Source organism: Perognathus longimembris, unplaced genomic scaffold, assembly GCF_023159225.1.
Source record: "Perognathus longimembris pacificus isolate PPM17 unplaced genomic scaffold, ASM2315922v1 HiC_scaffold_5362, whole genome shotgun sequence".
In the NCBI taxonomy this organism is placed as follows: Eukaryota; Metazoa; Chordata; class Mammalia; order Rodentia; family Heteromyidae; genus Perognathus; species Perognathus longimembris.
Window position 1 is genome coordinate 1 of NW_025960781.1, and position 25,845 is coordinate 25,845.

Consider the following 25,845-nt stretch of genomic DNA (forward strand, 5'->3'; position numbering starts at 1 on the left):
GCCCGGCACGCGCCCGTTCCCCGCACCGCCGGTCCTCACCGCACGCGGCCCACGTCCCCCTTCCTGCAGCTGGCGAACAGGTCGCTGGTGTCCATGACGGGAGACTCGGCCCGGCCGAGCGACCTCGGGAGCCCCGGGCGGATGTAAACACGCGCCGGCCCCGCCCCTCCCGGCCGCGCCGCGCAGGCCGGCTCCGCAGCGGCGCCTGGCGCCGGAGGACCCGCGCAGAGCGCGGAACGGCCGCCGGGAGGACCGCGAAGCTCTGCCCCGCCCCGCCCCGGAGGCCCGCCGCGGCACGCCCACGACTCGGAGGACCGCCCTGGCCACGCCCGCCGCGCCTGGGCCCCGCCCACAGCCCCCGGCGGACCGCCCTGGGCCCGCCCACCGCGCCTGGGCCCCGCCCACAGCCCCCGGCGGACCGCCCTGGGCCCGCCCACCGCGCCTGGGCCCCGCCCACAGCCCCCGGAGGACCGCCCTGGCCCCGCCCACCGCGCCTGGGACCCTCCCGCCGCCCCCGGAGGACTGCCCTGGCCCCGCCCACAGCCCCCGGCGGACCGCCCTGGGCCCGCCCACCGCCTCCGGAGGACCGCCCTGGGCCCCGCCCCCAGCGGACCAGGCCCCGCCCCCGGAGGGCCGCCCACCGCCCCCGGAGGGCCGCCCCGGCCCCGCCCCCCGCAGGGCCGCCCTGGCCCCGCCCACCGCCCCCGGAGGGCCGCCCTGGCCCCGCCCGCCGCCCCCGGAGGACCGCCCGGGCCCCCTCCATTTCCCCCCCGCAGGACGCAGGAACGAGGCATCAGGCAGAGGCCCGCGCGGTCTCGGCGGCTTTAATGGAGTCCCGGAGCGGGGGGCGCCGCCGCCCGCGGGCGCGGCCCCGAGGCGCTGCGGCCGCGTCTCCGCCTCGCGTGGGCGCCGCTCACAGGTGCGTGTCCTCCTCGAACACGTCCGAGTCCTCGGGGGTCGCGCTTGGCCCCCATGAGCGCGCTCCAGCTCCCGGGGCCGCCGTTGAGGCTGGGCTGCTTCTCCTGCATCTCCGACTGGCTGTCGCTGGCCACGTCCAGCGTGGGGTTGTCGTGGCAGCCGTTCTCCACGAAGCGAAGCTCCTCGCCATGGGACTGCGGGGACGGAGAGGCAGCTGGGCCCGCGCCCACGGGGCCGCCGCGGCTGCTCCCGCCCCCGCCCCTCCTCACCCCTGCGGCTGTCCAGGGCGGTAGGCGAGGACCCTTGATCCCCCCAGCCTGGCCCCCCCCAGGCTCACCAGGTGTTTGAGGCTTGGGCAGCCTGCGCTGCCAGCAGTTGTAGAGCAGGGCCGAGCACGATGACGAGGAAGCAGACCACGCCGATGATCACCAGCAGCACAAAGAGCGTCCCGTAGTCGCCGCGCACCTGGGCGGCCCTGGCCTGGCAGCTGCTGGTGGTGGAGTAGTTCTGTATGCCGATCTAGGGTGGAAGGGCCAGTTCCTGAGCAGAGGGCCTCACCGCGGTGGGCTGGGGCTGGGGGGGGAACCGGGACTGGGGCACAGGAGTTAGGAAGGCGCGGGCACACCTCTGGCTCCAGGACACCCGCCCTCCCAGCCTGACAACCTATCCCCACACCCCTGGGGGCCGCTCCACAGAGACGGATGCCATGCCACCGGTCACAGTGGATTCCAAGGAGCCCCCGACACGCAGAGGCGGGGCAGCTGGGCAGAGCCTGTCCCCCCTACTCACCCCCACCGCATGCAGCCCTCAACTAGGCCCTGAAGCAGCTCTCACCTGCGGGGGGGGGGGGAGGGGGCTGGTTTTGTTTGGCTGTGGCGAGCCTGGCCACCCCCCCTGTCCAGGAGCACCACGGGGGAGCTTGGAGCAGCACACCTGGTTGGCTCCCCTCCCCGCGCCATGACTGCCTGGGTTGGGGACTCCCTTCTCCCAGCAGAAGGGAGGCCAGAAGGGTCCGAGGTGCCGGAGGCTGTGGCTCAGAGGCCCGGCATACTGCGGCCTTTTCTAAGACCTGGCTTTAGCTCCCTGTAGTTTCGTTGAACCACTTGTAATTCCCAGTAATTCTCTCCTAGTTTTGTTGTTTGTTTTGCTGCCGGGCCTGGGGCTTGAACTCAGGGCCTGGGCGCTGTCCCTGAGCTCTTCTGCGCAAGGCTGGTGCTCTACCACTTGAGCCACAGCTCCAACTCTGGCTTTAATGGTTAGCTGGAGATTGGAGTCTCACGGCCGTTCCTGCCCAGGCCGGCGTTAACCTCAGTCCTCAGGTCTCAGCCTTGAGTAGCTGGGATGGCCGCGGAAGCCTCCGCTGCCAGCTCTCGTTTCCTGCCGTTTGGTTTTCTAAGCTAGCAGGGTCAGCGTGTTTGCTAATCACCCACCGACATGCAGAATCGACCTGCTGGTGTACTTCTGAAGACCCAGCATGCCTTGTGCCCAGTGAGTCTCAACTGAGAGCCTGCGAGGGCAAAACGCCTGGCTGCGGGGGCAGAGGGGCGAGGAGCACAGGGCAGTCAGCCGGGGCGCCCCCCCCCCCCCCGTGTTCCCGAGCCCGGAATCCGGAGCCCGCGGCGGCCACCCAGGCAGTGCCCCGGGCCCGGGCTCGCTCCGGGTGACACGGCGTGGCCTTGGGCTTGGGCGGTCTCAGGCGGGCGCCTCACTTCCCTGGGCTTTGGCTCCCCCAAGAGGAGCCTCACCGAGCCCGCAGGGTCGTGGCGCGGCGGAGCAGTGTGTTACTGAACAAAAGCAGCCTCCTGTGCCCATGGCAGGTAAGGAGGCCCCCCCCCCAACCCCGTGAGGACCCGGCGGGCGAGGACTGTGTGGCGAGGGCGGGTCCCAGCCTCCTCCCCTCCCAGCACTCACCTCCTCCAGGCTCCGGCGGACGCTGCCCAGCATGGAGAGGACGTCCTGGGTGGGCACCACCCCTGGGGGACAAGCGTCATCAGCACAGCCCGCTCCCCGGGGGCCTCTCGGGGAGGCCTGTGACCGTGAGCCGTGCGGTGTGCGGCCCCCGCTCCACCCCTGCGCCCCCCGCCCACTCCCAGCCCAGACCCCTAACCTGGGAGCCCGCCCCCCCAGCCCGGTCCCCTGCTCTCCTCACCCTGCTCGCCCACCAGCGTCATGAGAAGCTGCTGCTCCTTCTCGCTGGGCTTGCTCAGGGAGACGTGCCAGCTGCCGGGGGCGGGGCAGCGCCTCCTCCAGCAGGGCCAGCAGCCGCCAGCCCCGGTGCTGCCGGAACACCTCCTGGGGGGAGACGCCTGCTTCAGGCGGCCCGGCCCGCGGGCCTCCGCTGCGCCAGGCCCGGCCCCCAGGCCTCCCCCCCTTCAGGCCCGGCCAGCGGGCCTCCCCCTCTTCAGGCCCGGCCCCAGGCCTCCCCCCCTTCAGGCCCTGGTCCCCAGGCCTCCGCTGCGCCAGGCCCGGCCCCCGGGCCTCCACCCCCCCTTCAGGCCCGGCCCCCAGGCCTCCCCCACTTCAGGCCCGGCCCACGGGCCTCCCCTCCTTCAGGCCCGGCCCGCAGCAGACCGGCCCGGCCCCCAGGCCTCCGCTACGCCAGGCCGGCCCCCACGCCTCCCCCCCTTCAGGCCCGGCCCGCGGGCCTCTCCCTCACTGGGCTCCGCCCTGACCCAATCCAGTGACTGAAGGTCCAGAAGACCGCCGGCACTGTCCTCGCTAGAGATGGCCAGAGCTTGGCAGGATGTGGACACGTGGAGATGGCCTCCACAGGGGCTCCCGGCTCTGGCCGGAGGAAGGCCTGGGCCACCGGCGACCCCCCGTGTGGCGCGAGGGGCGCACCGCCCTGGGCGGGAGCACTGCTCACCGAGCCTGGCTGCGGGGGGGGGCGCTGGGGATGGACGCCGTGGGGGCCTCCACGGCCGTGGGAAGGTGGGGGCGGCGTGGCGGGGCTCTCCACCCCCTGAAGAGTGGAGGCAGGCCAGGCCGCCAGCAGAGGGGGCGGAGGGTGACGGCCAGCGTTTAGATGTGCTCTGCGCGTGTGCGGCATCGCCAGGGAGGGCCGGGGCTGGGGTCCAGCCGCTCTTCCCTTGGAGCCCGCGGGAGCAGCTCCTCGGGCCCTGCCTGCACCGCACAGGAGGCCCCGGGAGGCCCCAGCCTGCCTCCCCCGGCTGCTCCGTGCCCAGAGTGCGGAGCCAGGGTCTGGGCTCTCCTGGGCCGCCCGGGGGAACTCCTGCCCCTCGTGGTGAGCTGGTCACCGCACTGCCGCCGAAGGCCGCCAGGATGACCAGCGTGTGGGCTCTCGGCCACCCCCGCCTGCGGCCCAGAGCTGACCACGGGCGCCGCGGTGGCCTGTGCACTCCCAGGGGTGGGGGCCGGGCCAGGCCCACGCGGCCCCAGCAAGGCTTGTGCTGGCCCGGCGGCTGCCCTGCCCGCCACTGCGCCACTCTGCTCACCACCACATGCGAGCCCATCCACGGAAGCCACGGCTGTGACGGCCACGTTGTGACGGGGAAACTGAGCGCTGTGCAAGGAGAAATGCCTTTCCCCATTCTTCCTTTGTCCGCCCAGTGGGCTCAGCAAATCACTACTCCTCTGAGCCTCAGTTTCTCCAAACACCACAAGGGGGGGATGGTATATGTGCGACTCAGGTACTGGATCTTCACACCCCAGGTCCCCAGGGGCAATGTGTGACTCGGTCGCGGGTTCCTGGAGACCCGCATGTCAGTGGCAACGGGACTAGAGCTTTAGAAATAAGCATTCAGAGAGCACGCATCTCGCCAGGGAGTTGGCTGGCCGTGGCCATGCCGCATCAGAGTTCTGTGTGTCTCTGTTGGGGTGCAGGAGGGCTCAGGCAGGACGGAGTGTGGGGGGTGGGGGCAGAGATCTGGATCCAAATCCTTCTCAGAGATGGCCAACACCTGTGTGATCACAGGCACCTGGACCCAGATCTTGGTTTAGAGGAAACCAAGGCTCCTTGGAGAAATAAATAGCTGACCTCCAAGCTGGGGGAGGGGAGCACCATGGCCCTAGCTCTGTGTGAGCGTGTCCGTGGCCTGGGCCCTCGTGTGTGAGCGTGACAATGGCCTAGGCCCTCGTGTGAGCGCGTCCGTGGCCTGGGCCCTCGTGAGCGTGTCCGTGGCCTGGGCCCTCATGCCCTTGTGTGAGCGTGTCCGTGGCCTGGGCCCTCGTGTGAGCGTGTCCGTGGCCTGGGCCCTCGTGTGGGCGTGTCCGTGGCCTGGGCCCTCGTGCGGGCGTGTCCGTGGCCTGGCCCTCGTGTGAGCACGTCCGTGGCCTGGGCCCTCGTGTGAGCGTGTCTGTGGTCTTGGCCCTTGTGTGAGCGCGTCCATGGCCCGGGCCCTCGTTGTGAGCATGTCCGTGGCCCGGGCCCTCGTGTGAGCGCGTCCGTGGTCTGGGCCCTCGTGTGAGCGTGTCCGTGGCCTGGGCCTTCGTGTGAGTGTGTCCGTGGCCTGGGCCCTCGTGTGAGCGTGTCCGTGGCCTGGGCCTCGTGTGAGCGTGTCCGTGGCCTGGGCCTTCGTGTGAGTGTATCCGTGGCCTGGGCCTTCGTGTGAGTGTATCCGTGGCCTGGGCCCTCGTGTGAGCGTGTCCGTGGCCTGGGCCTTCGTGTGAGTGTATCCGTGGCCTGGGCCCTCGTGTGAGCGTGTCCGTGGCCTGGGCCCTCGTGTGGGTGTGTCCGTGGCCTGGGCCCTCGTAGCTGACACTTGGCACCTGAACCCCACCCGGGCGAGCCCTGCCTCACTGCACAGTTGCAGTGGACGCTGCAATTCTCACTGAATGGCCGCCAACAGGCCCCCTGGTTGCACGGGGCGAAGGCTCTGGTCCTTGCGTCTCTAGAGCAAGGGTTTGCCGTCGCCTTCCTGAACTCCAAGCCCGTTGCTCTGGGCTGAGCCTGCCCCGCTCCGTGCTCCTCGCAGGCCCCTCCCAGAGCCCTGTGCCAGCTCAGGTGAAGGAGAAGTTGGCGAGTCTGGTGCCTCCCCCATCTCTCCCTCTTGAGCTCCTGTTCTCCTCAGATACGTCACCAAGCCTGAGGAGCTGATGACAGCAGACAAGGTGGGGACGGCATAGGATTCCAAACAAGAAGGTGGGCGCTGCCGCCCAGGCACCTGCTGGAACACTGGTGAAACGCACATGAAGCCAGTGGGTTAGAACACACTCTGCGCCTGTTAACTTCCTGATGTCGATAACTGTGTTATAGTTATCTACACAAACCAGCATTCCAGAGAAGAGCAAAAGGGAATGATAATTTCATGATTTTCTCAAATAATTTTGAAAGTGCTAAAAAGCTGGGCACTGCTGGCTCGCGGCTCGCGCCTGTAATCCTGCTCAGGAGGCTAAGATCTGAAGATCACGGTCGGGGCTGGGATGTGGCCTAGTGGTAGAGCGCTTGCCTCACATACATGAAGTCCTGGGTTCGATTCCTCAGCACCACATATAGAGAAAAGGCCAGAAGGGGCGCTGTGGCTCAAGTGGCAGAGTGCTAGCCTTGAGCAAAAAGAAGCCAGGGATGGTGCTCAGGCCCTGAGTTCAAGGCCCAGGACTGGCCAAAAAAAAAAAAAATCTGAGGATCTCGGTCAAAGCCAGCCCAGGCGGGTATCTTCAGCCACCAAAGCAAGTGGAGCTGTGGCTCTACAGTGGTGGAGAACTAGCCCTGAGTGGAAAAGCTCAGGGACAGCACCCAGCTGAGTCCAAGCCCTAAAGGATGTGTGTGTGCATGTGTGCATACATGTGTGCGTGCATACACACCAACACCACGTGGCACTGCTAGAAGTGCACAGCCGGGGAGGGGCCATGGGGACCCCCGCCCACCCTGCCCTCTGCGTCCAGCCTCCACAAGGTGAGCCTCCTCTGCCACTCACTCCCTTCCATGACACCCCGCCTCTCCGCAGAACCCATGCAGCTGAGCCAAAGCCCTGGGAACTTCCAGAAGCCAGGAGCCAGGTGAGCCTCAAGCGCTACCTCAGGTGCCCTGGGGACTTCCGGAAGCCAGGAGCCAGGTGAGCTACCTCAGGTGTTCCGTCACAGCCCACACAGCCACCCCCCGTGGACACACAGCAGGAAGAAGGCAGGACTGCAGCTGGGAAAAGGCATCTACGCCAAAACACTCATCTATTCACAAAGCAGCTTCAGCACTGCTGCTAATGACTGGGGATCGGCCGTGGATGGAGCACTGGCCATCAGTGACACTCGATCCCGCGGGTGGAGCACTGGCCATCAGTGACGCTCGATCCCGCGGGTGGAGCACTGGCCATCAGTGACACTCGATCCCGTGGGTGGAGCACTGGCCATCAGTGACGCTCGATCCCGCGGGTGGAGCACTGGCCATCAGTGACGCTCGATCACGTGGATGGAGCACTAGCCATCAGTGACACTCGATCACGATCACGTGGATGGAGCACTGGCCATCAGTGACGCTCGATCCCGCGGGTGGAGCACTGGCCATCAGTGACACTCGATCCCGATCACGTGGGTGGAGCACTGGCCATCAGTGACGCTCGATCCCGTGGATGGAGCACTGGCCATCAGTGACGCTCGATCCCAATCACGTGGGTGGAGCAGTGGCCATCAGTGACGCTCGATCCCGCAGGTGGAGCACTGGCCATCAGTGACGCTCAATCACAATCACGTGGATGGAGCACTGGCCATCAGTGACGCTTGATCACATGGGTGGAGCACTGGCCATCAGTGACGCTCGATCCCACGGGTGGAGCACTGGCCATCAGTGACGCTCGATCCCGCGGGTGGAGCACTGGCCATCAGTGACGCTCGATCATGTGAGTGGAGCACTGGCCATCAGTGACGCTCGATCCCGCGGGTGGAGCACTGGCCATCAGTGACGCTCGATCACGATCCCGCGGGTGGAGCACTGGCCATCAGTGATGCTCGGTCCCGATCCCGCGGGTGGAGCACTGGCCATCAGTGACGCTCGATCCCGCGGGTGGAGCACTGGCCATCAGTGACGCTCGATCATGTGAGTGGAGCACTGGCCATCAGTGACGCTCGATCCCGCGGGTGGAGCACTGGCCATCAGTGACGCTCGATCCCGCGGGTGGAGCACTGGCCATCAGTGACGCTCGATCACGATCCCGCGGGTGGAGCACTGGCCATCAGTGATGCTCGGTCCCGATCCCGCGGGTGGAGCACTGGCCATCAGTGACGCTCGATCCCGTGGGTGGAGCACTGGCCATCAGTGACGCTCGATCCCGCGGGTGGAGCAGTGGCCATCAGTGACGCTCGATCCCGCGGGTGGAGCACTGGCCATCAGTGACGCTCGATCCCGCGGGTGGAGCACTGGCCATCAGTGACGCTTGATCACGTGGATGGAGCACTAGCCATCAGTGACACTCGATCACGATCACGTGGATGGAGCACTGGCCATCAGTGACGCTCGATCCCGCGGGTGGAGCACTGGCCATCAGTGACGCTCGATCATGTGAGTGGAGCACTGGCCATCAGTGACGCTCGATCCCGCGGGTGGAGCACTGGCCATCAGTGACGCTCGATCCCGCGGGTGGAGCACTGGCCATCAGTGACGCTCGATCACGATCCCGCGGGTGGAGCACTGGCCATCAGTGATGCTCGGTCCCGATCCCGCGGGTGGAGCACTGGCCATCAGTGACGCTCGATCCCGTGGGTGGAGCACTGGCCATCAGTGACGCTCGATCCCGCGGGTGGAGCAGTGGCCATCAGTGACGCTCGATCCCGCGGGTGGAGCACTGGCCATCAGTGACGCTCGATCACGTGGATGGAGCACTAGCCATCAGTGACACTCGATCACGATCACGTGGATGGAGCACTGGCCATCAGTGACGCTCGATCCCGCGGGTGGAGCACTGGCCATCAGTGACGCTCGATCCCGCGGGTGGAGCACTGGCCATCAGTGACGCTCGATCACGATCACGTGGATGGAGCACTGGCCATCAGTGACGCTCGATCCCGCGGGTGGAGCACTGGCCATCAGTGACGCTCGATCACTATCCCGCGGGTGGAGCACTGGCCATCAGTGACGCTCGATCCCGTGGGTGGAGCACTGGCCATCAGTGACACTCGATCCCGTGGGTGGAGCACTGGCCATCAGTGATGCTCGATCACGATCCCGTGGATGGAGCACTGGCCATCAGTGACACTCGATCATGATCACGTGGGTGGAGCACTGGCCATCAGTGACGCTCGATCCCGCGGGTGGAGCACTGGCCATCAGTGACGCTCAATCACGATCCCGCGGTGGAGCACTGGCCATCAGTGACGCTCAATCACGATCATGTGGATGGAGCACTGGCCATCAGTGACGCTCGATCACGATCCCGCGGGTGGAGCAGTGGCCATCAGTGACGCGATCACGATCCCGCGGGTGGAGCAGTGGCCATCAGTGATGCCCGTGGATTAAACATGTTAGTGACTGCTGCTCCCCAGGCCTCCCTTTGGGGACAGCTGGGCGGAGGACACCGGGAGACGCCACCTCTTGGAGCTCGCTTTATCACCGCACAGGGGTGGGGACAGCCTTCATTTAAGAACAGTGGGAGGGAGGGTGTGCAGGAACCAGAGCCCCGCGCGCTGTGGAAATGGAAGCCAGGATGGAGGCTTCTGCAGGAGAGCCATGACTGAACAGCCCGGTCTCTCCGAAGAACTGAAAACACGGGAGGCTCAAACAGCTGCCACCAAAGGAATGGCAGAGCAAAGGCTGTCTCCTCGGGCCTTGGGGAAGAAGGAAACTGAGGCCAGCTAACAACAACAGAGATGAGGATGTTATGCAGTGGGAAGAAGCAGACACAGAATGGCAAATATGTACGATCACACTGGTATGAGATAGCATAGTAAAAGTTACAGAAACAAAGTCACCCAGTGGCCAGGGGCTGGGAGGAGGGGCTGGGGGGGAAGGCCTTGCTAACGGATACAGAGTTTCAAGGACAGAAAAACTCTAGAGACCTGTTTCATACCAACAGGAATATACTTAGTTACAAGTGGTTAGGTGGTAATGTTTGTTTTTTTAGTATATAGAGCTAGCCTTGAAAACAGTGGTGATGGCTACAGCCAAGAGGTTGGGCATTAAATGAGATGAGCACAGAAGACAAGAGCAGGGCAAACAGAGTAAGTGCATTTTAATACCCACGGGGCCTCGGGGAAGAGCCGCACTAAGGTCATCCTTTCTAGTTCAGGCAGCCGCCCAGGGGGACCGCAGGACCACACAGCCACTGGGGGGGGGGGGAACCACAAGACCACACCAGCCTGGGGGGAAACCACAGGACCACACAGCCACCCGGGGGGGGGGGGGGAACCACAGGACCAGGCCAGCCTGGGGGAGGAACCACAGGACCATGCCAGCCTGGGGGCAGGGACCACAGGACCACGCCAGCCTGGGGGAGGAACCACAGGACCATGCCAGCCTGGGGGCAGGGACCACAGGACCACGCCAGCCTGGGGGGGAACCACAGGACCATGCCAGCCTGGGGGCAGGGACCACAGGACCACGCCAGCCTGGGGGCAGGGACCACAGGACCACGCCAGCCTGGGGGCAGGGACCACAGGACCACGCCAGCCTGGGGGGGAACCACAGGATCATGCCAGCCTGGGGACAGGGACCACAGGACCACGCCAGCCTGGGGGGACCACAGGACCACGCCAGCCTGGGGGCAGGGACCACAGGACCACGCCAGCCTGGGGGGAACCACAGGACCACGCCAGCCTGGGGGCAGGGACCACAGGACCATGCCAGCCTGGGGGGAACCACAGGACCACACCAGCCCCGGGGGAGGTGGTGAACCACAGGACCACACCAGCCACGAGGGGGGAAACCACAGGACCACACAGCCACCCGGGGAGGGGTGGGGACCGCAGGACCACACCAGCCTGGGGGCAGGGACCACAGGACCATGCCAGCCTGGGGGGAACCACAGGACCATGCCAGCCTGGCGGGGAACCACAGGACCACACCAGCCTGGGGGGAAGAACCACAGGACTACGCCAGCCACGGGGCGGGGGGAACCACAGGACCACACCAGCTGCCCGGGGGGACAGGGGTAGTGCAGGACCACGCCAGCTGCACAGCGGGACTGCAGGAAAGTCAAGAAGAGTCCCAATCATCTCCCGCTTAGCAGCTGGAATGGGGGGAGCCGGGTGCACCTTCGGGAGAGGGGTGGGAACATCAGAATAAGCAGAAAGTCTTTGCGGGCCCCATCCTCTCCGGGGACGTGGCTGGCAACCAATCTTTTCCCCAGCAGGAACCTGGCTGTCGAGCTTCCCTGCCCTCTTATTGTCCCCCCAATGCGGGTGGCTGAATCTGGGCCTTGCTCATGTTGGGCCAGAGCTTCAGCCGTTCTGGCTGCTTATCCAAGAGGGTGAGGAGGGCCGGAGGCGCCGTCAAGGAGCAGAGGGCCCGCGACCCGGCGTGAGGCCCTACGTCCACAGCACAGGCCACGTCAGAGGGCCTGGGAGCTCGAGGACAGCAGGACACAGCTGTGGGGACAGGCCAGGCTGCCGTGGGCGCGAACCGGTGCCGGCATCCTGCACATGTCCACGTGAGCCACCGACCCACCTCCAGCTCGTCCTCCCCCGCCCCCCGCCGTGGACAGGCTTCTTTCCAGGGCCCAGCCCCCGCAGGAGGGAAGACGGGAGCCACGGAGAAATCCCCAAGCCCAGAGGGCACGCCGTGTGGGCCGACACGGGCTCCGCCGGCCTCGGGACGGCTCTCCTGGCTGTGAACTGACACTGGCAGGCAGCGCAGGGGCCGCACGCGGGACACGGAGGCCAAACCACACGGTGGGGCAAGTAACTCACACGCGGGAACACAACGCTTGGTCTTTTTTTTTGTTTTTGACCATCCTGGGGCTTGAACTCAGGGCCTGAGCACCGTCCCTGGCTTCTTTTTGCTCAAGGCTAGCACTCTGCCACTTGAGCCACTTGTGGCATTTTCTGTTTCTGTGGAGCTGAGGAATCGAACCCGGGATTTCATGCATAGTAAGCGAGCACTCTACCACTAAGCCACATTCCCAGCCCCCAATTTTGGTCTTTTGAGAAAGGGTCTGTGTAGCCCAGACTGGCTTTGAACTCGTGATCCCACCGCCTCATCCTTCTGAGTGCCTGGGGTGCATTACTGCACTGCGTGTGAAAATAGCTTTGTAAAAAGACTCCATTGGACATGGGGATGCAGAACGCAAGAGGCTAAAGCAGAGGCATTACTTGAGCCAAGGGTCCCAGGCCAGCCTGAGCCTAAACACCATACCAAGACTTTGCCTTAAAACATAGAGACTCATAACCAGAGAGGGAGGACATTACCCGAGAGACAGCCGAGAGGTCCAAACTGCTGAGACCAGAGAGCACACAGCTCTGAGTACTGGGAGAGAAGGAAGGAGGAAGGAAGGAGGGAAGGAAAGAAGGAAGGGAGGAAGAAGGGAAGGAAGGGAGGAAGAAAGGAAGGAAGGAAGGAAGGGAGGGAGGGAGGGAGAAAGGAGGAAAGGAGGGAGGGAAAGAGAGAGGGAGGTAAGGAAGGAAAGAGGGAGGGGAAGAAGGGAAAGAGAGGGAAGGAAGGAGGGAATGATGGAAAGGAAGGAAGGAGGGAAGGAGAGAGAGGAGGCAAGGAAGGGAAGGAGAAAAGGAAGGAAGAAGGGAAGGAAAGAAGGGAGAAGAAGGGAGGGAAAGAGGGAAGGAAAGAGGGAGGGAAGGAAGGAAGGGAGAGAAGAAGGGAAAGAGGGAGGGGAGGAAGAAGGGAATGATAGAAAAGAGGGAAGGAGAGGAAGGAAGGGAAGGAGAAAAGGAAGGAAGGAGGGAATGAAGGGGAAAGGGAGGGAGGAAGGAAGGAGGGAGGGAGGGAAGGGGGAGGGAGGGACGTAGGAAGAGAAGGAAGGAGGGAGGGAGGAATGAGCTTCTGGAAGGCTGAGGGAGCGCTGTCTCTGGAGCAGGTGCGTGCGGCCCATGCCTGGCCGTCTGGCCACTCAGCCCCGCCTCCCCATCCGTCTCCAGGCACTCACACAGTCTATGTTCTCGGTCATGTTCAGAACCACGTAGCTCTTCCCAGCCAGGTTGCTCCAGTCCTTGCAGATCACCTGTGCAGGAAACAGGAGGCGCTGAGGAGACGCGCCCTCCCACTGGAGCCCGGGGGGGGGGGCCGCCTCCCTCCCTCCCTCCCTCCCTCCCTCCCTCCCTCCCTCCCTCCCTCCCGGAGCTGGACCCGGAGCAGCACCGCAGCACCGCAGCACCGCGGCATGGCAGCATCGGGTGAGACGCAGAGCAGACGGGGCGCAGGGCCCTCTACGCAGCACTAAGCACAGCACAAGGCTGCAGACCTGTGTCTGGTTTGGGGGGGGGAGGTGGTGCTGGGGTCTGAATTCAAGGTACGGAGCATGTTGCCCCAGCCAACTTCAGATCCTGACCCCACTCCCTAGTTCCTCTTTGTACTGGGGTCACAGGAGCTCATCTCTGTACCTGGCTTATTAACTGAGTTAGGGAGGTCTCACTAACGTCAGCTATCGGAACCATTATCCTCCTGGTCTCTGCCCATCGTAGCTGGGACGTTAGTGTCTTTCTCCAAGGCAGAGGCAGAAGAGTGAGAAGAGAAGGAAGTCCAAGCATGGCACCCAGGGATTGGGAACTGTCCACCACCCAGGCTCCAGAGGACTGGTCTGCTGTTCTGTGGCCAGGCACACGGGCTGATGATCTGGGGTCTCTCCTTCCCTGCCCTCCCCTTCCGGTGCACACTGACTGTGTGTGTGAGTGTGAGCGCGTGCTGCAGGGTGGGGAGGGTGCCGCCAAGCTCCTGCTCTGTGAGTGTGGAGGGGGCCCGGTGTGCAATGGAACCTGAACAAAGCCTTCTCCGGGCTCTGCAGGCCAGCATGGAGGAACAGCCTCAGCAGGGCGCTGAGCAGGCGTCCTGGGCCTCTCTGCCCCCCAGCAGGGCGGCCCTGCTCCTGCTGCCCCCCCCCAGCCAGGCATGAAAGAGAAAGGCTAGGGCGGGGGGGGGGGCGCCGCTGGGGCCTTGAGCTTACCTGGGCGGAGTTCCAGGGCGCGCCGGAGGGTGCCGGGGCGGCCTGCCCCTCCCAGGGTGGCTGGCTGGGGTCCCCTTGCCGCAAGGTAGTGGAGGAAGATGTAGGGCCCGCGTCTTGGGGGGCGGGGGGGGAGGAGGCGGAAGTCTTCGGGTGGAGGGGGCCCTGGTGGGGAGCCTGGGCTCTCGTGGGGGACGGCCGGGACGGGTCGCCAGCCCGCCCAGTGGCCCCCGCCGCCGCCCGGGTGCTCGCTTCCCGGGGCACCTGGAGCTCTACTGCCAGCCCGGCGGTGGGCAGCGCCGGGCCCCGGGCCTCCAGGCTGCCGACGTCCTGACCCTCCGGGGTCCCTGAACTTGGGGCGACCGAGGACGGCACGGAGCCGGGCCGCACAGTGCTCCCCACGTCCACGCCTGAGGCGGCCGGGTCCTCAGAATCCTCCTGACTGGGGCTGGCGGTGCTGGGGGAAATGGCGCCGGCCGGCCTGGGGGCCTCTTCCTGGGAGCCGCTCACGGGGAGCAGCTCCTCCTCCTGCTCCTCCTCCTCCTTCACTTCTTCCTGCTCCCTCTCCTCCTCCTCCTCCTCCTCCTCCTCCTCTTCTTCCTCCTCCTCCGGGGGCAGATGCCAGGAAGGCTCAGCCAGGCCCATCTTGGGCAGGGCGGAGGGGAGGTCGGGCGGCCCCGGGGCGGGGTCGGGGTCCTCCAGAGCGGCCGCCTTCTCCGTCAGGTCCGGGAAAATGTAGTCTACGGGCAGAGATGGAGAGTGGGCGTGAGCTCGCCCCCGTCTGTCGGGGCGCTCCGCAGGGACCCGTGCGGCAGGTCTCCCGGTGCTCACGCACAGAGAGACGGAAGGGAGGAGCGCAAAGGAGCACCGGGATCACGCACAGTGAGACGGAAGGGAGGAGCACAAAGGAGCACCGGGATCACACACAGAGAGACGGAAGGGAGGAGCACAAAGGAGCACCGGGATCACACACAGAGAGACGGAAGGGAGGAGCGCAAAGGAGCACCGGGATCACGCACAGAGACGGAAGGGAGGAGCGCAAAGGAGCACCGGTGCTCACGCACAGTGAGACGGAAGGGAGGAGCGCAAAGGAGCACCGGGATCACGCACAGTGAGACGGAAGGGAGGAGCGCAAAGGAGCACCGGGATCACACACAGAGAGACGGAAGGGAGGAGCGCAAAGGAGCACCGGGATCACGCACAGTGAGACGGAAGGGAGGAGCGCAAAGGAGCACCGGGATCACGCACAGTGAGACGGAAGGGAGGAGCGCAAAGGAGCACCGGGATCACGCACAGTGAGACGGAAGGGAGGAGCGCAAAGGAGCACCGGATCACACACAGAGAGATGGAAGGGAGGAGCGCATAGGCGCACCGGGATCACGCACAGTGAGACGGAAGGGAGGAGCACAAAGGAGCACCGGGATCACACACAGTGAGACGGAAGGGAGGAGCGCATAGGCGCACCGGGATCACGCACAGTGAGACGGAAGGGAGGAGCGCAAAGGAGCACCGGGATCACGCACAGTGAGACGGAAGGGAGGAGCGCAAAGGAGCACCGGGATCACGCACAGTGAGACGGAAGGGAGGAGCGCAAAGGAGCACCGGATCACACACAGAGAGATGGAAGGGAGGAGCGCATAGGCGCACCGGGATCACGCACAGTGAGACGGAAGGGAGGAGCACAAAGGAGCACCGGGATCACCCACAGTGAGATGGAAGGGAGGAGCGCAAAGGAGCACCGGGATCACACACAGTGAGACGGAAGGGAGGAGCGCATAGGCGCACCGGGATCACGCACAGAGAGATGGAAGGGAGGAGTGCAAAGGAGCACCGGATCACACACAGAGACGGAAGGGAGGAGCGCAAAGGAGCACCGGGATCACGCACAGTGAGACGGAAGGGAGGAGCGCAAAGGAGCACCGGGATCACACACAGTGAGACGGAAAGGAGGAGCGCATAGGCGCACCGGGATCACGCACAGAGAGACGGAAGGGAGGAGCACAAAGGAGCACCGGGATCACGCACAGTGAGACGGAAGGGAGGAGCGCAAAGGAGCACCGGGATCACACACAGTGAGACGGAAGGGAGGAGCGCAAAGGAGCACCGGATCACACAAATAACATTTGCCAAAAAGAACTGCGGGAAGGGAAGGAGGCTTTTCCTTGGCTGCTGTTTCTGTTCCCCTTTCTTTTGTCCTGTCTGCCTGCCTGTCTCTGGGCAGGTAAGGGGCGGCGTGGGAAGGGGGGGGACCAAGGGTGAGCAAACGCAGCGTGGCACTCACGAGACACTGTGTGGAAAATGAACTACACAACTGTGGGCAGGGACGGGAGGGAGAGCCTGGGAGGGCGAGGGAGGGTGACTGTGCCCCAAGCGACACGCCCTAGCGCCCCGACTCGTGTCACTGCAACCCCTCTGTACGTCACCCTTATGTTCATGTTTTAAAAGAACCCCAATACGCTTACAGGGACAGAGGGGCACACGACCACGGTCCTGTCAGGAGGGGTGGGGGACGAGTGGGGAGGAGGGTGGGGAGGGCGTGCCTAGAGCACAGGACCCCAGATGCTCAATGTCCCTTTGATAACAGAACTCACGTGGGACTAGGAATGTGGCTCAGAGATAGAGTGCTTGCTTCACATGTGGGCCCTGGGTCCAACATTATTCATATTAATAAAAATAGTGAGCTGAGCACTGGTGGCCCACACCTGTAATCCTAGCTGCTGGGGAGGCTGAGACCTGAGGACCGTGGTTTGAAGCCAGCCCGTCAGGAAAGTGCCCAGGAGACTCTTATCTCCAATTAACCACGCAAAAAAACAGAAGTGGGCTGGGAATATGGCCTAGTGGTAGAGTGCTTGCCTGGTATACATGAAGCCCTGGGTTCGATTCCTGAGCACCACATAAACAGAAAAAGCTAGAAGTGGCGCTGTGGCTCAAGTGGCAGAGTGCTAGCCTTGAGCAAAAGAAGCCAGGGACAGTGCTCAGGCCCTGAGTTCAAATCCCAGGACTGGCAAAACAAAAACAAGGGGCTGGGGATATAGCCTAGTGGCAAGAGTGCCTGCCTCGGATACACGAGGCCCTAGGTTCGATTCCCCAGCACCACATATACAGAGAACGGCCAGAAGCGGTGCTGTGGCTCAAGTGGCAGAGTGCTAGCCTTGAACTGGAAGAAGCCAGGGACAGTGCTCAGGCCCTGAGTCCAAGGCCAAGGACTGGCAAAAAAACAAAAAACAAAAAAACAAAACCACAAAAACCAAAACCAGAATGTCATTGTAGCTCAAGGTGGTAGAGCATTGGTTTTGAGTAAAAGAGCTCAGGGACAGTGCCCAGGCCCCGAGTTCAAGCCCTACAATCGACAAGAAGAAAAAGAAATGGCTTGTTACTAGAACACGATGCACAAGGGACACATGAAGAAGTCCTGACACTCACGAGCAGGAGCGCCTGCCCGCCAGGGGCCTTGTGCGGGGCCTTTGCAGGCCTCCCTTGCCCATTCCTAGCTGGGGGGTGGAAGGCACTGGTGGCTTCAGGTGGAAACCACACCTTCCCCCAGGCCTGGGGACTGGGTTCTCACTCACAAACACGGGCTTCATGGTGGACGGAGGCTGGAGCCATTGGGTGGGAGGGTGCTGGCTCAGCCCCGAGGCTTGCTGTGGGGCAGCTCATTTAATCCAACTGAGGAGAGGCTGGCTTCACAGCAGCAATGTCTTTACCTTTTGCTTCTTCCTCCTTCTCCTCCTCCTCCTCCCCCTCCTCCCCCTCCTCCTCTTCTTCCCATTTCCCTTACCCTTCTCCTCCTCCTCCTCCTTCTCCTTCTCTGTGCCAGTCATGGGGCTTGAGCTCAAGTCTTAGCAATCTTCCTTAGCTCAAGCTAGTGCTCCACCATTTGAGCTATAGCTCCACTATATGCTTTTTGCTGGTTAATTGGAGATGAGTCTCCTAGAAATGTCTGCCCAGGCCAGCTTTGAACCTTGATCCTCAGGTCTCAGTAATTGGGATTCGGATTGCAGCCTGAACTCCACCTCTCTCTGTGACCCAGCCAGGCTTTCTGAGGCTGGGACCAGGGTGAGTGACAAGAAGGGTGGTCGCAAAGCTCTGTTCAGGGCCGGACTTCTGGGTCCCCCTGGCTCCATCCCCTGTAATGAGGCATTGTTACAAAGAAGACACCCTAAAATTCCTGGCCTGAAGGCACCCTGCCTTCTAGAACTTTTTTTTTTTTTTTGAGACAGGGCCTAAGCAGAATAGGCTGGCCCGACCAGAACTCACAATCCTCCTGCCTTGGTTTCCCAAGTGTGGGAATGATTGGCCTGGGCCCCATGCTGGGCTTGTGGCCATGGCTCAGTTCACACCACACACCTCTGCTCCAGTGTTCCAAGCACCTGTGACGTGGCCCTCACGCTCCAACAGAGCCCGGAAGACGATGACAGGGGCCTGGCAAAGACCTGCAAGAACGTCCCCCCAGAGACAGCCCCCCTCCTCTCCTCATTCGAGCGGTGAAGGCTTACAAACTCAGCTGATTTCTTTTCATCTCCTAAGAGACCAGCTGCCCAAGCACCCCTGGGAAGGAAACCCCGCATGTCCTCAGGCGGCTCCGCTCCGTCCCCACCCGAGGCGGAGCCCTGAGCGGGGGCTGGTGCTCCCCTCGTCCTCAGGCGGCTCCGCTCCGTCCCCACCCGAGGCGGAGCCCTGAGCAGAGGCTGGTGCTCCCCTCGTCCTCAGGCGGCTCCGCTCCGTCCCCACCCGAGGCGGAGCCGTGAGCGGGGTCTGGTGCTCCCCTCGTCCTCAGGCGGCTCCTCTCCGTCCCCACCCGAGGCGGAGCCGTGAGCGGGGGCTGGTGCTCCCCTCGTCCTCAGGCGGCTCCGCTCCGTCCCCACCCGAGGCGGAGCCGTGAGCGGGGGCTGGTGCTCCCCTCGTCCTCAGGCGGCTCCGCTCCGTCCCCACCCGAGGCGGAGCCCTGAGCAGAGGCTGGTGCTCCCCTCGTCCTCAGGCGGCTCCGCTCCGTCCCCACCCGAGGCGGAGCCGTGAGCGGGGGCTGGTGCTCCCCTCGTCCTTCTGGTCTTGTGAAAGGCCGGGCGCACCACAGGCTTAAGAGCGGACTCAAGCCCACTGAGGAAACGCACAGCAGATGCGTGTGAGGAAGTTATGGGAGACAGAACCGGGGCCACAGCTGACCCAGAACATGCGGCAAGCACGCGGCACGCACGCGGCACGCACGCGGCACGCACGCGGCACGCACGCGGCACGCCCAGGCCCGCCGGCTCCCCGCGCGCCCTTTCTTTTATTTCTCTGCGGCACTGACGGCTGGTCCCTCAACCTGTCAGATAATTTTCATGCTGGCTTTTCCCAGGTCCCCTCTCCCAGTGTGTCCTGGCACACGGGGCCTTCGCTCTGATTTCCTGTGCGGCCCGCATGGCCGTCGTGGACAGCCGTCAGCAGCAGCTGGAACTTCCGCGAGCCCATTCCCCGGCTCCAGGCCTCAGGGCGGAGGCCCAGAAAGGGCCCTGCACGCGTCTCTTCAGGTTCACATCAATTCACCGAAACGCACTGAGTGTGACTCAAGCCAGCCATTCAACTGAGAGTTAACACAAAACACTCGAAGGTAAATGGAGCCGTACGAACAGAGGGACAGGGAAGAGGCTGTCAGCACCAGGAAGCATGCCTGCGGGGCGGGCCTCGCGGGTCACCAGGGAAATACTCGGGGGGCTGGGCCGTCCAGTGTGCTGCACAGCGTGAGTGAGGCCCTGGGTTCCATCCCTGGCCAAACAGAGCAAACGTAAGAAACAGAAATGAGACAACAGAGTGACAAACGCTGTGGCCATGAGGAAGGGTAGGCACCAACAGATGCGCACGAGCCCACAGGTACACACGGGACCACGGGTGCGCCCACAGGTGCACACGAGACCACGGGTACACATGAGCCCAAAGGTACGCACGAGACCACAGGCGTGCACGAGCCCACAGGTACACACGAGACCATGGGTGCACATGAGCCCATGGGTGCCCCCACAGGTGTGCACAAGACCACGGGTACACACGAGACCACAGGCATGCACAAGACCACGAGTACGCACAAGACCACGAGTATGCACAAGCCCACGGGTGCACACGAGACCACAGGTGCGCCCACAGGTGCGCACGAGCCCACGGGTACGCACAAGCACAAAGGTACACACGAGACCACAGGCATGCACAAGACCACGAGTACGCACAAGACCACGAGTATGCACAAGCCCACGGGTACGCACTAGACCACGGGTGCACACGAGACCACAGGTGCGCCCACAGGTGCGCACGAGCCCACGGGTACGCACAAGCACAAAGGTACACACAAGACCACAGGCACGCACGAGCCCACAGGTACACACGAGCCCACGGGTGCACATGAGACCACAGGTGTGCACAAGCCCACAGGTACGCACAAGCCCAAAGGTACACACGAGCCCATGGGCACGCACGAGACCACGGGTACACACGAGACCACGGGCACGCACGAGACCACGGGCACGCACGAGACCACGGGTACACACAAGACCACGGGCACGCACGAGACCACGGGTGCACACGAGACCAAAGGCACGCATGAGCATCCCAGCCCCTCGAGACCACAGATGTGTATGAGCCCACAGATGCAATAAACCCACAGATACACAGGAGCCCACAAATATGCAGGATCCCACAGGCAGGCAGGAGCCCACAAATACACACGAGCCCATTCCACGGTGTCCAGTCAGTTGGGGGGCGGGGTGGGAAGGCATTAGGGGAATGGAAGCAAATAAATGAAAAGGTTTAAAAGCAAACACTTTGGGCCAGTTGGGTTGGTGTACCCCGTGACCAGCACACCCCTGCCCTGCTGGGTGGCACACCCCGTGACCGGCACACCCCTGCCCTGCTGGGTGGCACACCCCGTGACCGGCACACCCCTGCCCTGCTGGGTGGCACACCCCGTGACCGGCACACCCCTGCCCTGCTGGGCCTTTGGGTTTCATCCCCAGGATTTAAAAAAATAGAAGGACCTGGCAAGGCAGCATTCCGAGTGTAGAGCCTCACTTCCACCCTTGGGAAGCAATTCCAGGCCCAGGGCGGTGCTTCCAGGTTCCCACACCCCACAGGTCTCAGAACCAAGCCTGAGGCTGTCCAGTGGCCAACACACAGGGCAGAACTGGAGGGGGCACAGAGCAGGGCGTGGTAGAGCAGGGCGTGGTGGGGCAGGGCAGGGTTGGGTGGGGCAGGGCAGGGCTGGGTGGGGCAGGGCGTGGTGTGGCAGGGCAGGGCGTGGAGGGGCAGGGCAGGGAGGGGCAGGGTGTGGCGGGGATGGCAGGGCTGGGTGGCACAGGGCGTGGCGGGGATGGCAGGGCGTGGTGGGGCAGGGCAGTGGTTGGTGGAACAGGGCCGGGTCGGGCAGGGTGTGGCATGGATGGCAGGGCTGGGTGTGGCAGGGCATGGCGGGGCAGTTCATGGCTGGGTCAGGGTGTGATGAGGATGGCAGGGCTTGGGCAGGGTGTGGTGGGGCATGGCATGGCTGGGTGGGGCAAGTCGGGGTGGTGGGGCAGCGAGTGGCAGGGATGGCATGGCTGGATGAGGCAGGGCGTGGCGGGGATGGCATGGCTGGGTGGGGCAGGGTGTGGCGGGGCATGGCTGAGTGAGGCAGGGCGTGGCATGGCTGGGTGGGTCAGGGCGTGGTGTGGATGGCAGGGCTGGGGGTAGGTAGTGGTGAGGCATGGCTGGGTGGGTCAGGGCGTGGTGTGGATGGCAGGGCTGGGGGTAGGGCGTGGTGGGGCATGGCTGGGTGGGGCAGGGCATGGTGGGGATGGCAGGGCTGGGGGTAGGGCGTGGTGGGGCATGACTGGGTGGGGCAGGGTGTGGTGTGGATGGCAGGGCTGGGGGTAGGGCGTGGTGGGGCATGGCTGGGTGGGGCAGGGCATGGTGGGGATGGCAGGGCTGGGGGTAGGGCGTGGTGGGGCATGACTGGGTGGGGCAGGGTGTGGTGTGGATGGCAGGGCTGGGGGTAGGGCGTGGTGGGGCATGACTGGGTGGGGCAGGGTGTGGTGTGGATGGCAGGGCTGGGGGTAGGGCGTGGTGGGGCATGGCTGGGCGGGGCAGGGTGTGGTGTGGATGGCAGGGCTGGGTGGGGCAGGGCGTGGCGGGGATGGCAGGGCTGGGGGTAGGGTGTGGTGGGGCATGGCTGGGCGGGGCAGGGTGTGGTGTGGATGGCAGGGCTGGGGGTAGGGCGTGGTGGGGCATGGCTGAGTGGGGGCAGGGCGTGGTGGGTCATGGCAGGGCTGGGGGTCGGGCGTGGTGGGGCATGGCTGGGTGGGGCAGGGCATGGCGGGGATGGCATGGCTGGGGGTAGGGCGTGGTGGGGCATGGCTGAGTGGGGCAGGGCGTGGTAGGGATGGCAGGGCTGGGGGTAGGGCGTGGTGGGGCATGGCTGGGCGGGGCAGGGCATGGCGGGGATGGCAGGGCTGGGGGTAGGGCCTGGTGGGGCATGGCTGGGCGGGGCAGGGCGTGGTGTGGATGGTAGGGCTGGGTGTCGGGCGGGGTGGGGCATGGCTGGGCGGTGCAGGGCGTGGTGGGGATGGCAGGGCTGGGGGTAGGGCGTGGTGGGGCATGGCTGGGCGGGGCAGGGCGTGGTGGGGATGGCAGGGCTGGGGGTAGGGCGTGGTGGGGCATGGCTGGGCGGGGCAGGGCGTGGTGTGGATGGTAGGGCTTGGGGTAGGACGGGGTGGGGCATGGCTGGGCGGGGCCGGGTGTGGCGGGGATGGCAAGGCTGGGGGTAGGGCGTGGTGGGGCATGGCTGAGGCAGGGCGTGGTAGGGCATGGCTGGGCGGGGCAGGGCGTGGTGGGGATGGCAGGGCTGGGGGTAGGGCGTGGTGGGGCATGGCTGGGTGGGGCAGGGCGTGGTGTGGATGGTAGGGCTGGGGGTAGGTAGTGGTGAGGCATGGCTGGGTGGGGCAAGGCGTGGTGTGGATGGCAGGGCTGGAGGTAGGGCGTGGTGGGGCATGGCTGGGCGGGGCAGGGCGTGGCGGGGATGGCAGGGCTGGGTGTAGGGCGTGGTGGGGCATGGCTGAGTGAGGCAGGGCGTGGTAGGGCATGGCTGGGCGGGGCAGGGCGTGGTGGGGATGGCAGGGGTGGGGGTAGGGCGTGGTTGGGCATGGCTGGGTGGGGCAGGGCGTGGTGGGGATGGCATGGCTGGGTGAGGCAGGGTGTGGTGGGGCATGGCTGGGTGGGGCAGGGCGTGGTGGGGATGGCTGGGTAGGGCGGGGGCAGGGCAGGTTGTGGTGGGACAGGGCATGGCTGGGTGGGGCAGAGCGTGGTGGGGATGTCATGGGTGGCGGGGCAGGGTGGGGTGGGGCAGTGCGTGGCTGGGCGGGGCAGGGCGGGGCCGAGCCTGGCAGGGAAGGACTCGGGAGTCCTGGCTTCTGTCGACTCCGCCTCAGCCGGATGCCAGGGATGAGGTGAGCCTGCCAGACGCACCCTGCTGCCACCTCCCTGTCGCTCTCCCAAAGCACAGCAGATCCTGCAGAGGCCGCCGCTGCCATGTGCTGTCACTGGGGACCAGAGGCATTTATACTTTCTTCCTTTTTTGTTTGGTGAGTCCTGGGGCTTGAACTCGGGGCCTGGGTGCTGTCCCTGAGCTCCTTTTGCTCAAGGCTAGTGCTCTGTGTCTTTGAGCCACAGCACCGCTTCCAGTTTTCCAGTGGTTAAGAAGAGTCTCATGGACTTTCCTGCCTGGGCTGGCTTTGAACCACAATCCTCAGATCTCAGCCTCCTGAGCAGCTAGGATGACAAGCGTGAGCCACTGGTGCCCAGCTGAAAGTTCTTCTTTTGTGTTTAATAATTTTAATAACCTGGGCCGGGAATGTGGGTTAGTGGTACAGCGCTCGCCTCGCATGCATGAAGCCCTGGGTTCGATTCCTCAGCACCACATGCACAGAAAAAGCCGGAAGTGGCGCTGTGGCTCAAGCGGTAGGGTGTCAGCCTTGAGCAAAGAAGCCGGGACAGTGCTCAGGCCAAGGCCAAGCCTCAGGACTGGCACTTTTTTTAATCACCTGACATTGTTGGAGCATAGAATACAAGTGCAGGTGCGGTTCCTCGGCCGGCTCGGAGGGCGCCGGCTCACACTCTGGTGGCCGGCAGGCTCCTGCCCCAACTCTGGGCCAGCATCCACAGCAGATGGGGCCGACACAAGGCCAACCCCAGGCCCAGAGAAAGCAGCGTGGACCGGGTGGCTTCTCCAAGCTTCCTGACAGCAAGGACTGAAGCCTTCTGGCCTGAGGGATCTCGTACAGAGGCGTCACTGTGCCTGAAGGCGGCGTCTCAGTTTGAGGAGCTCTCTGGCCCTGTTTCCTCCGCCATCACCCAGCAGTGCCCTAGCTACAGACAATGCTCCCAAGATGACACAGACACAGTCCCATGGCGTGCTTGCTGCTTTTCAGATAGGGACTGAGGCATTTCTGGGAATAGGATCCTGAGAATAGGGTCTTCCTGCAAGGCCCACCCCCGGGAGGGCTCCACGCAGATGCCCCCCACCTGCTTGAGTCTGCGCCCAGTACCTGAGTAACCTAGGTAACGGGCACACCTGGAGGCCTTACCTCCTCCTCCTCTGAGCTCACATCCAATCCACCTGGCCATCCCTCCCGCCTTCCCCTATGTAATCCAGCTCAACACAGTCCCCACTCTTTCCTTTTCTCTTTCCTTTCTTACTGTCTCTTGTTCCCTTTCTCTCTTTTTCCCTTCTCCCTTCCCCTCTGTCTCCCCACGCCTCCATCTTGGGTGGGCTGGCAGTTTGTTCTCCCCCCAGTAAACTCCTTTCTCCTGAACCATGTGGCCTTTTCCTTTCCGGTGAAGCTTACACTTCCCACCTCCCCCTGTGGGGTGGCAGGGATTATAGGCAGGCAACGTTGCACCCAGTTCATGCTGAACTCCAATTGTCTTTGGCCAGGCACTGTGACACATGCGTACAGAGCTGGCATTTGAGAGTCTGAGCAGACAGCCTTACGTGAAGCCAGGAGTTCAAAGCCAGCCTGGGCAAAGTAGCATGGTGAACCCTACCTCAAGACAGCAGCAACCCAAACTGCCCAAGTCTGTAAGCTAAGCATTTGGGGGGCCACGCCGGCACGACCTACCTAAGACGGGAGGAAGGAAGAAGGCAAGAGGGAAAGAGGAAGGGGAAAAAGGAAGAGAAGGAAGGAAGGAAGGCGGAAGTGAGTGGGGCCTCAGGCCTTGCCCCCTCGGGGCTCATGTGCCCACTGGCTTCCAGGCCCTGCCCTGCAGATGGCACAGCCCGAAGGCCCATGAGCAGAACAGGCTCCGTTCATTACAACCGAGGCCGTCCGCCAGCTGGGGTGGGCCATGCCTGTCACCTCGGCTGCTCAGGACGATTACGGTTTGAGGCCAGCGTGGACAACAAGAAGGGCCGGGTGTGGCGGCACGGGGCTGTGGGCCCAGCCACACGCAAGACTGTGTCAGGAGGGTGCAAACCAAGGCCAGCCCTAGGCAAAAGCGGGGGACTCTATACAGAAAAGTTAAAGCAAAACCGGGGCTGGGGACGCGACTCGGTGGTGGAGGGCATGCTTCGCAAATGCTGGTACAAGCGAATGAGTAGAGCGGCAAGCAACGCTCCAGACCGTGGGATCCATTTCAGCAGCCGAGCAGCAGGAACAGCCGCAGGGCGGGGTGAAGCGATGACCCGCAGGGCTCTCCACGGTGAGCGGTGTCAGCTCTCCCCCCCGCCCCCCCCGCCCTCCCAGTGCACCCCCGCTTTGTGAGGCTGCCCTCCGGGAAGACTCCCACCTCCCATCAAGTGGTGTCATTTTCAGATGAAAGGAGGCTGCGCAGGCCCAGGCAGGCACCCCAGGGGCACGGCCGCAGAGGAGTGGGAACACCAGCTCTTCCACGTATGCCAGGCCACAGGGCTGTGCACCTGTCTCCCCAGCTACAGAGG

The 25,845-nt window shown here is 64.2% G+C and overlaps 1 protein-coding gene across 1 annotated transcript in view; it reads right to left on the reverse strand.

Annotated features, from left to right (window-relative positions):
* Positions 1-913: 913 nt before the first annotated feature.
* LOC125345172 (podocalyxin-like protein 2) overlaps positions 914-25,845 on the reverse strand; it is a 42,764-nt gene continuing 17,832 nt past the window's right edge. The window contains 9 exon segments of the mRNA XM_048337396.1: positions 914-955; positions 957-1,132; positions 1,256-1,304; positions 1,306-1,437; positions 2,830-2,891; positions 3,068-3,147; positions 3,149-3,210; positions 12,900-12,974; positions 13,914-14,650. Coding sequence (XP_048193353.1) covers positions 914-955; positions 957-1,132; positions 1,256-1,304; positions 1,306-1,437; positions 2,830-2,891; positions 3,068-3,147; positions 3,149-3,210; positions 12,900-12,974; positions 13,914-14,650 — 1,415 coding nt within the window.